Source organism: Sphaerodactylus townsendi, linkage group LG01 (assembly GCF_021028975.2).
Source record: "Sphaerodactylus townsendi isolate TG3544 linkage group LG01, MPM_Stown_v2.3, whole genome shotgun sequence".
In the NCBI taxonomy this organism is placed as follows: Eukaryota; Metazoa; Chordata; class Lepidosauria; order Squamata; family Sphaerodactylidae; genus Sphaerodactylus; species Sphaerodactylus townsendi.
The window spans coordinates 15,162,078-15,173,368 of NC_059425.1; the positions used below are offsets into that span (position 1 = coordinate 15,162,078).

The 11,291-nt window shown below is 49.9% G+C and overlaps 1 protein-coding gene across 1 annotated transcript; it reads right to left on the reverse strand.

Moving 5' to 3' along the window:
* Positions 1–334: 334 nt before the first annotated feature.
* CFAP126 (cilia and flagella associated protein 126) lies at positions 335–8,642 on the reverse strand. Its single transcript, XM_048511681.1, has 5 exons — positions 8,570–8,642; positions 7,719–7,781; positions 6,426–6,506; positions 4,583–4,759; positions 335–1,466 (listed from the first exon to the last, which is right to left on the reverse strand). The coding sequence occupies exons 1-5, from the start codon at positions 8,594–8,596 to the stop codon at positions 828–830; spliced, it is 987 nt and encodes a 328-aa protein (XP_048367638.1). The 5' UTR covers positions 8,597–8,642; the 3' UTR covers positions 335–827.
* Between the last annotated feature and the right edge of the window lie 2,649 nt (positions 8,643–11,291).

The window sequence follows — 11,291 nt, forward strand, 5'->3', positions numbered from 1 at the left end:
TCCCGAGTAACGCACGCCTCGGAGCCAACCATTTTTTCTGAACTAAAACCTCAGTATTCAGGTTAAATTGCCGTGTTGGCGCTTTGCAATAAATAAGTGGGTTTTGGGTTGCAGTTTGGGCACTCGGTCTCAATAAGGTTCGCCATCAATGATCTAGTCTTTACCACCCTGGAGAATTTCAGGCAGAGGATAATCACTCACCTGACGGGTGCTCTAGGTTTTGGATTTCCTGCATTGATCAAGGAGCTGAAATAGATGAATTATGTCTCTATGATTTTTTTTTTTCTGGTCAGTCACACAACCTTAAGCGAAACAAAACCTCCAGAAAGAGAACTTTTTTCCTGGGTTAGCTTTTATTTAGTGTCTTATTACTACAAATAACACCAGTTAGGTTATGACAGCACCGTTCTCCCATCAGCTGTCCCCGAGAGTTTTTGTTTTCTTTTTTTAATCGCAAAGCTCAGGTTGCATCGATACCCCTTTGTCTGATCAGGCGTGTCTTCTCCTGGGCAGAGATCCCCCCCCCTTTTCCTGGGGTAAGTTGGGAACTGCGTGGTTATCACGGCCGGGCCGGGTGGCCCTCGTTGGAATGGAAGGTGTTTTCTTGCAGAGACGCTATCCCGTAAACGCAAAACAGAAATGAAATGGGGGGCGTGGTGAGAGCGGAAATGACTTGAGATTGGATGGGGCCCGGATGGGGAAAGCGGGAAGGAAAGAAAGAAAGAAAAGACAGAGGAAGAGACCTGGAACGGCTTCAAACACGTGAGCGGAACAGTTGGTTTTAGTCATCAGCGATAGAATTTTTGATTTGACCTTCAGGTAGACGGTTAACAGGACGGTTCTTCTAGGCAAGACGGAGGCCTTACGGAGCCTTCCCTTTGGGGTGATTTGCTCCGGTCCTCGTCCGCTCCTGTTGGCGTCTTCCGCACCTCCGAGGCTTGGCCCCCCTTTGTAGCAGGCCGACTGGATGCCGTGGCCTCGGGCAAAAGGCAGTTCTTGGGATTGGCTTCCATAGACCCCGGGCGGCACGCAGCCAACAGCTCGGGGGTGCTGACCCCTTTCGGCTTCCCTTCCAGTGACCTGGGCCGGGCCGAAGGGGGGGTTTCGGCAGAGGTGGCTCTCCTGGGGGTGGGCTCTCGGGAGCTTGGGCGGCTGAGAGCCGGGGCTTTGGATGACGTGGCAGCATCTTTGAGACGGATGTCCATGCAGCCTGGCTGGCGAGACAGCGGGATGTCGCTGCAGGCTCTCTGCCTCAGCTCCTTGGTATCCTCAGCATCTAGGAAACCATCTTCTTTGAGTCGGACGTCGATGGTGCCAGGTTGACGTGAGAGGGTGGCTTCGAAGGAACCGGAACCACTCTGCTTGAGCTCTTCTTGGGCGGGCATTTTGGCAGCCGACTCGGGGTGCTGCAAACCTTTACTGGAGGGGCGAACGGCTTTGGCGGAAGTCTCTTTTGGGTCACTGGGCTGCAAGGTGCATAAAACAGTGGGAAGGATTCCATTGATGTTCTGGGTTAAGCGTGATAAAATAATTTGCATCTCATAGCTCTGAAGCTGCCCTCTAAAGCAGCCCAAAACAGCCCCGTCTTTTCCCTTTCCTTACAGACTAAAAATAATCATATGCCAAAAAGGGATGGGCAGAAATGCTCTGATAAGGAAGGTTGAAAAGTCACAGAGGATGCCAGACATGCTTTGAGTAAAAGGACTCTTCCTTGGGGCGAATGAGGGCCGGGATAAATACAGAAACATCAAAACTGCCATTTCTGTGCTCAGTTGACATGACAATGAATTTAAACCCGTTTCAACCTCCAATGCACTCATCTGTCCATCGTCACTCTGACACAGAGTGGTGGATGCAACTACAAAATGGCTGCCGCAGGAAGCCAGTTACAAAATGGCTGCCACGAAAGGTGGAGCCAGGCGTAAACACACACAGGGAAGAGGAGCAGCAGTGGCATAGGAGGTTAAGAGCTCGTGTATCTAATCTGGAGGAACCGGGTTTGATTCCCAGCTCTGCCACTTGAGCTGTGGAGGCTTATCTGGGGAATTCAGATTAGCCTGTGCACTCACACACACGCCAGCTGGGTGACCTTGGGCTAGTCACAGCTTCTCGGAGCTCTCTCAGCCCCACCTACCTCACAGGGTGTTTGTTGTGAGGGGGGAAGGGCAAGGAGATTGTAAGCCCCTTTGAGTCTCCTGCAGGAGAGAAAGAGGGGATATAAATCCAAAACTCTTATTATTGTTATTATTTAAAATTATGGACTGTGACAGAAAAGAGAGAGAGGAAAAAAACTAATTCTCTGGTAGGAGCTGCGGCCGAAACAATGTTATTTTAATCTGCACAGTCAGTCACATCTCGGCAGGAGCCCCCGCCTGGTCCCACCCACACCAGGAAAGATGTCAGCAGGCAACATGGCACCCACGGGGGCCACATTGGTGACCCATTCCTTATTCAGAAGGACCAAAAATGCCAGTGTGATATAATGGCTAGGATCTGGAAGGCCCAGATTTGAATCTCGATTCTGCCACAGAAGCTGGCTGGAGAACTTGGGGCAGTCACATACCCTCAACTTAACATACCTCACAGGGTTGTTGTGAAGAGGAGGAGTAGGAGTTTGGATTTATATCCCCCCTTTTTCTCCTGTAGGAGACTCAAAGGGGCTTACAATCTCCTTGCCCTTCCCCCCTCACAACAAACACCCTGTGAGGTGGGTGGGACTGAGAGAGCTCCGTAGAGCTGTGACTAGCCCAAGGTCACCCAGCTGGCGTGTGTGGGAGTGCACAGGCTAATCTGAATTCCCCAGATAAGCCTCCACAACTCAAGTGGCAGAGCTGAGAATCAAACCCGGTTCCTCCAGATCATAGTGCACCTGCTCTTAGCCACTGCTCTTAGCCACTACGCCACTGTAGTAGAAGAGAGTGATGTTAGCTATTTTGGGTCCCCACTGGACAGGAGAGCTGGGTACCAATGAAGTAAATGCATGCTTTGGATGTGGAAGCAACCAAGCAGCAAACAAACCATTTCAGAGCAAGGAAAAGAGCAGCGATGGTACAATGGGTACTCTGTCGGACAAGGATCTAAAAGACCTGGATTCAAATCCCCTGTCTGCTGTGACTCTGGGCTGGCCGTTCACTCTCTCAGCCTCACTGACCTACTTGCTGTGAGAATGCTGTTGTAAGCCACTTGGGGTGTCCACAAAGCAGAAAAGCAGGGTAGAAACAGCTATGTAAATAAACGTTGGGAGAAACCCAGTTCTCCTTCTCTGACAAACACTAGCTCTTCAGACGGGAGAAATCGTGCATTTCTCCACATGCGCTCCCTGAGCTGCAATTCGTCACAGCCGAACGCGGCCTCCTCCCCTTAAAAGACATTACTCAGACTCACTCTTTATGAAGCAAACCCACCAAGTGAGCCCATTAAATTGATTCTGCTATGTCTTATAAGGGCCTGACAGCTTCTTGCGGGAGCGCTCGTACGGCAGATGCCGCACGGCGGCCATATCCGGTAGTGAACTGTGTTCCTGATGGCCCAACCAAATATGAAGAAACAGCACATCTGGCGAGTGACATCTCTGCGTTACGTAATTGTGTCTAGAAAACGTGTCCCTCAACTTTTGGACGCTGCGGCCACTTTTGGGATCCTGACACAGGACGAGGGGCTCAGCCGCAGAATGGCTGCTGCAGCCTGCCTTCAGTTGCACAGTGCCGATCTTCAGCCAAAACAATGTTGTTGTTGTTGTTGTTGTTTTTAATGCGCGCAGCCAATTAAATCTGCAGTGGGGAACCAGAAGCCTTGCTGGGCAAAAGCCTCTCTGGCCCCGCCTACTTTCTAAAAATGCTTGGCGGATGCCGGGAAAATTGTGAGTAGGTGCCCTGCTACCCATGGGGATCATGCCCTGGTCTGGATGGTATTTAGTGGTTGCGTGGCTATACAGTTACAGGAGGAAGTCCCTTCCTAAAGAAGAAGGAGGAGAAGAGTTTGGATTTATATCCCCCCCTTTCTCTCCTGTAGGAGACTCAAAGGGGCTGACAATCTCGTTGCCCTTCCCCCCTCACAACAAGCACCCTGTGAGGTGGGTGGGGCTGGGAGAGCTCCGAGAAGCTGTGACTAGCCCAAGGTCACCCAGCTGGCGTGTGTGGGAGTGTACAGGCTAATCTGAATTCCCCAAATAAGCCTCCACAGCTCAGGCGGCAGAGCAGAGAATCAAACCCGGTTCCTCCAGATTAGAATGCACCTGCTCTTAACCTCCTACGCCACTGCTGCTCCTGGCTGGTTTTCTGGCCAAGCCACTTGGCCATGCCACCTGAGGCCCCTTCCACCCATGCAGAATAAGGCACATTCAATCTACTTTCACAATGGTTTGAAAGTGGATTTTGCTCTTCCGCACAGCACTGAAAGTGGATTTAAAGTGTATTATTTTGCATGTTTGGAAAGGGGCTGAGAGATGCCGATGCCCTTAAATGGCTCTCCGGTGGCATGGAAGTTGATGGGCACTGCCTCCTGGGCCCACCACTAGCAGCGGTGAAGCCCCGAGGTGACTTGTGTGTGTTGCAGCACAATATCGTAAAGCCCGCCCCGTTACCTTGCCGGTTATCTCCGGGATCATGCCGTTGCAGGCGTCACTCAGAGCCTTGGACTTGTTGATCCACTCCGTGAGCCGGGCAGCTGCATCGACTGAGCGGGACGTCAGGCTCACTTTGGCTGGAGGAATCTTCAGTGGCATTTCCCAGGTGCCCATGTAGGTGCCCCACGGGGAAGCCTGTGCCAAGGCAGCGGCATGAGAAGAGGAGGAGTGTGGATTTATACCCCACTTTTACTCAACTGTGACGAGGCTCAAAGCGGCTTACAAATCACCTCGTTTTATTTCAGATTTCTACTTCGCCCTACCCTGGTCAAACCGGACTCAGGGCGGCGAACAACATCGTTCACGGCTAGTACAAAAACACACAGTGAAACATCTAAAGAGAATACATTCCACTTTACAATCAGTTCTACATCAAAAAGCTGGCAACATAAAACTTCAGCTTCCCAGTTTATAGGACCGAAGGGGGCCTCTACAGGACCGCCTTTAAATTTTCATAGAATCATAACAGTTGGAAGAGACCCCAAGGGCCATCAAGTCCAACCTCCTGCAATGCAGGAACACACAAACAAAGGACTCCCGACGTATGTTCATTCAGCCTCTGTTTATAAGCCTCCAAAGAAGGAGACTCCACCACTCTCCGAGGTGGTGCATTCCACCGTCGAACAGCCCTGACTGTCAGGGAGCTGTTTTTCCTGATGTTTAGATGGAATCTCTTTTCATAAGAACATAAGAACGAGCCTGCTGGATCAGACCAGAGTCCATCTAGTCCAGCACTCTGCTACTCGCAGTGGCCCACCAGGTGCCTTTGGGAGCTCACATGCAGGAGGTGAAAGCAATGGCCTTCTGCTGCTGCTGCTGCTCCTGAGCACCTGGTCTGCTAAGGTATTGGCAATCTGAGATCAAGGAGGATCAAGATTGGTAGCCATAGATTGACTTCTCCTCCATAAATCTGTCCAAGCCCCTTTTAAAGCTATCCAGGTGAGTGGCCATCACCACCTCCTGAGGCAGCATATTCCAAACGCCAATCACACCTTGTGTGAAGAAGTGTTTCCTTTTATTAGTCCTAATTCTTCCCCCCAGCATTTTCAATGAATGCCCCCTGGTTCTAGTATTGTGAGAAAGAGAGAAACATTTCTCCCTGTCAACATTTTCTACCCCATGCATAATTTTATAGACTTCAATCATATCTCCCCTCTCCAAACTAAAGAGTCCCAAACACTGCAGCCTCTCCTCATAAGGAAGGTGCTCCAATCCTTCAATCATCCTCGTTGCCCCTTCTCTGCACTTTTTCTATCTCTTCGATATCCTTTTTGAGATGTGGCGACCAGAAATGAACACAGGACTCCAAGTGCGGTCGCACCACTGCTTTATATAAGGGCATGACAATCCTTGCAGTTTTATTATCAACTCCTTTCCTAATTATCCCCGGCATAGAGTTTGCCTTTTTCACCGCTGCCATGCAGTGAGTTGGCATTCCCATGGAACTATCAACTAAGATGCCCAAATTTTCCTTCACCTTGAACCCATGACTCCTGGTCCTAGTCTCTGGAGCACTGAGGACTGAGACAAAGTTTTTTTTTTACATTTCCTCCCATGTGATCCTTTTACCCAGGGGGACGAACCTGAGACCTTTTGTGACCTAAGCAAGCGAACTACCACTGAGCTACGTTCCGTCCTTAGAACCAATTTGTTCCCAATCTGTTCTTCTCCATCTGTTCCTCCCCATTTTTACAGCTCAAAACTAGCAGACAGGCACGACACGATTCAGAATGAACGAAAGGGACTGAGCTGGACACTTTCTAGCATCTCAACTTAGGTTTCAAAAGGAGAACAGACTTACCTTTGAGCGGGGGACTGCAGGCAGTAAATGTCCCCTGTCATTGGCTACGAACTGCGTGTAACCTTCCCGTGCAGAAGGGCGCTGGATGGAAAAGACAGGAGCATCAGATGGAACGGGAGGAAGAGAAGAAAGAACATCAAGATTGCTTTGCTGGCGCCGATCCATCTGGCTGTCTTATTTATTTATTTATTTATTTGATTGATTTACTTATTTATTTATTTGCTTACTTACTTATTTATTATACTTGTATACCGCCCTCCCCCGGAGGGCTCAGGGCGGTGAACAACAAGTTAAACAGGATACACAGGTAGACCACAGATAAAATCAGTAAATATCAAAATTAATTAATAATAATTATGGCTCTATACTCATTAAAACCAAACCCCATTAAAGTGCAACATTCTTGTGATTATCAAACAGCCAAGGGCCTCTAGACAGCTCCGAAGCCAGACACAGGCATCCCCTGCCGCTGGTCGTCAGCATCTGAAACTTCGTGATACACTGCCCCTGAACTGTGAGGCTCAATTTATTATTCCATCTATTTGTACAATTTCTTCAGAAAAGCAAAAGAAGGACCTTTGTTTGCTACGAAGTCACAGCTGACTTACGGTGACCCCCTGGGGCAAGAGACATTGAATGGTGGTTTGCCATCGTCACATCCCTGATATTTCTTGGAGGTTTCCCATTCAAATACTTGCCAGGGCCAAGGTGGGTGACTGGCCCAAGGTTACCTCAGCAGGTCTCCAAGGCAATGTGGGTATTCGAACCTGGGTTGTCCAGGGCCTAGTCGAACACCTTAACCACTACACCACACTGGCATAACAAATAACCAAGGCTTCATTGGAACAAACAAGAAGAACAGAAGAAAGAAGAGGAGGAGGAGTTTGGATTTATACCCCCCTTTCTCTCCTGTAAGAGACTCAAAGGGGCTGACAATCTCCTGTCCCTTCCCCCCCCCTCACAAACACCCTGTGAGGTGGGTGGGGCTGAGAGAGCTCAGAAGAACTGTGACTAGCCCAAGGTCACCCAGCTGGCATGTGTGGAAGTGCACAGGCTAATCTGAATTCCCCAGATAAGCCTCCACAGCTCAAGCGGCAGAGCGGGGAATCAAACCCAGTTCCTCCAGACTGGAATGCACCTGCTCTTAACCACTATGCCACTGCTGCTTTGAGTTCCCTCAAAGCTCTCCAGAAGGGGGATACCCATCCTTTTGAAGGGAGGGGGGTCTGTTAGGGAGTGGGAAGGAGCTGCACCTTCCAGCATCAAAACAATCCATCTTTGAGGAAAACTCACCTGCTTGCACACTCTGGGAAGGTTCCAGTTTTGCAGATTCCGGGGATTGTAAGCATCTTCATACTATAAAAAAAGGGAAATGCGTGGGGTTAATTTGGGGTGGGGAACAAAAGTTTCAAGGCAACAGTTCTGGGGAGGGGAAGGGTCTTCGGCTGTGTTACAGAAGCATGAACTGGGTGCTAGATGCAGCTCCCGGCATTAGGTCAGTAGAATCTCAACTTAGTTTTTTTAAGAAAGAAAAGAAAAGGAAGTTTCTAGGCCTCAAGGCTAGGAAGCCAGGCTCAGAAGGCAGATGGAGTGGGCTCATAGTGGGGATTCATCTTTTTGTTCCTCTCTATGATGAAGATAATTATGCAAAAATGAAGGCTTTGTGGGTGAATGAGAAAGGGGTTTTTTTTGGGGGGGGGGAGATATCAGTGTCTTTCCAAGGGGGTCTCCTGTCAACCAGAGGCAGCTTGGGAATAAGGGGTTTTTTCTTCCTGTGTGGCAGGATAAAAGATTCCCAGAAGGCAGAGCTGGGGTTTGACTGGAGGGAGGAGGCAGAGAAGGGTGCCTAATTGGGGGGGGGGGGGGGGGTAGGGATCTCTTAGTGAAGGGAGCTGGTCCCCATGGGGGGGGTGGGGGTGAGCCCAAAGGTTTGGCAAGGTAGACTGGGCACAAAATGGGCTTCCCATTTGGAGATGGAGACTTCGGGGGAAGGGGAAAATTATTTAGGGAGATTCTCTCTAAACTAGGGGAATCCATAGAAAAGCTAATTCTCCCATTATCAATGAGAGAGGGAAATGAGGGTTCTCCTGAAAGGAAAAGAGGGGGGGTCCCCATGGGGGGGGCTATCCCCCCCCAACTCTCACCTGCCCAGAACTGTAATGCGTTGCCATACTGGCTCCTTAGATCCTTTGTTTGGGTCGGTCTCCTAGCAACCCTGGGCTAGGGATTGAGGGGGGTGGGGAAAGACACTCCAGCCAATAGGAAGCGAGGCTTTTAAACCACGCCCTCATTTCCCTTTCTCCCCGCCCCCTTTCCAATTTAGGACTGGGGAAATATAGCATTTGCCTTTTAAAAGCAAAAGGGGGGATGCTGAGGAATTTGAATCCGGTTTCCAAGAAGCCTCCTGTGCTTTGGCGGGGCCAGAAGCGACCCGCGCCTTCACCTCCCTGACCCTGGAGTTGCTTGTAGTCGCTAAGAAGCCATAAACCCCCTCTCTTGCAACCGAGACTCTTGGGGGTGGAGGGGCGGGGTCTCTCTTTGTCCTGGGACAGGTGCAGTAATTAATGCCGCGTGCCTCTGAGCATGCGCAGAGTTCTTCTCCCTTGCAACGACGGCCTGCACCGGGGCAGAGTGGTGGAGGCGTGCCTTCAGGTTTACCTCCGAATCCCCCTCCCAAAATAATAATAATAAATGATTGGGTTGGGGGCTTTGACTTCTGTAGGGCTCGAGGGTCGCCCCATTGGCTCCACTTGTTTCCCTGCAGCAGCGCAGTTTGTCTCGGGGGTCTGCAACCTGCGGCACTCCAGATGTTCATGGACTACAAATCCCATCAGCCCCTGCCAGCTTGGCCAATTGGCCATGCTGGCAGGGGCTGATGGGAATTGTAGTCCATGAACATCTGGAGAGCCGCAGGTTGTAGACCCCTGGCTCTGCTCTTGAGCTGCCTGCCGGCAGTCGTTCAGTTGCCTGTGTTTGCACCGGGTAGGTTGTGGTGGAGAAATATAAAAATGGATTGACAAGGCTCATTAAAGTGGCCAGCCTTGCTAATGAGCTGCTCCAGCTTGAGCGACGCGTTGCTAGTCGGACCAGGCCAAGCCAAAGTGGGCCGGATTTGGTCCGGGAAGCCACAGCCATGCCCGTGCAAGCAGGGTCTGGCCTGCTGCCCTGACTAAGCCTCCGGGAGCACGTTCCTTTGCTGAAGTTCTCCAGCCTCAGCCTCAGATAGACTGCTCCCAGGGACGTCTGCTCTTGCACAGGAAGCAGTGGTGGGATCCAAAAATTTTAATAACAGGTTCCGATGGTGGTGGGATTCAAACAGTGGCGCCGCCGCACAGACGCACCTCCAGTCCCTATTGGGCAGGGAGGTTGCTTTAGTAACCTCTTCTCAGAACTCAGAAAAAATTAGTAACCACTTCTAGAGAAGTGGTGAGAACTGTTTGGATCCCGCCTCTGACAGGAAGTATTCTGAATAAACGTTTTCAAAGGTCGTTTGGCTCTAGGGTTGTCAACGTCCAAGTGGTCCACCTTAATAATCAGTGCGTAGGTGCCCCAACAGGTTAATCCGGTACCAATCTGCACTAGTTTCTGGCGGCTCCCTTGAACCCAATATATTTTAACAAGTTTTTAAAGTTACCTATATGATCTCTAACGATATAGCCTTTCTTTTTCCTTACAGGTATAGTCTCACATCAGTGGGAAACCCACTGGGGGGGTTCTGTATATTGTAAGTTTAAAAAAACCCTCAGGAAACAAAAGTATTTAATTGCTGAAATTTGTTTAATAAAAAGAATTACAGTCTTCCAAGTGGCAGCTGGAGGGCCTCCTGAAGTTACAACATCTCCAGGTGACACGAGGTCACTTCCCCTCGAGAAAATGGCCACTTTAGAAGGTGAAATCCAGGGCATTATTCCCCATTGAAGTCCCTCCCCTTCTTAAACCCTGCCCTCCTCAGGCTCCACCCCCAAAATCTCCAGGGATTTCCCAACCTGGAGTTGACACCCTCTGTAGATCCAGGTAGGGTTGTCAAATCTGGGTTAGAAAATCCCTGGAGATTTTGGGGGTGGAGCCTGATGAGGGCGGGGTTTAAGAAGGGGAGGGACTTCAATGGGGAATAATGCCATAGAGTTCACCTTCTAAAGCGGCCATTTTCTCCTGGGGAACTGATCTCTGTGATCTGGAGATGAGCTGTAACTCTGGGGGATCGCCATAGCCCACCTGGAGGTTGGCAGCTGTACATTCTGGATGTAATACAGAGTAACAACCTCCCAGCAACGCATCTCCAGTTTCTTCCCTCTCTGCCCTGTTTCAAAACTTAATTTATACCTTGTCCCCCACCCCCCACTACCAAAACTGAGAACCCAAAGTAGCTTCCCTCTTTCTCCTCTCCTCCATTGTAGCCTCACAACAGTCCTGTGAGGTAGGCAGGTCAGACTTAGTGTGTGTGACCCACTCAAGGACAGCCAGCAAGCTTCCATGGCAGACTGGGAATTCAAAGCTGGGTCTCTCAGATCCTAGCCCAATATTCTAACTCAGTGGTTCCCAACCAGGGGTACAAGCCAGAGTATTTGCGGGTACATGAAAAAAATTATGTATGGGTTTGCTAATATGGGGGGGGGGTACAATTTTAGGGAAATGGTTGGGAACCATTGCTCTAACTGCTACACTGAGTCTGCTGATTTCAGGAACTGTAAGAAGCTACCATGTTTCCCCGAAAATAAGACAGTGTCTTATATTAATTTTTGCTCCTAAAGATGCGCTATATCTTATTTTCAGGGGATGTCTTATTTTTCTGTGTTCTGTTCGTTGGACATGCTTCCAAACAAAAACTTTGCTATGTCTTACTTTCAGGGGATGCCTTATATTTCA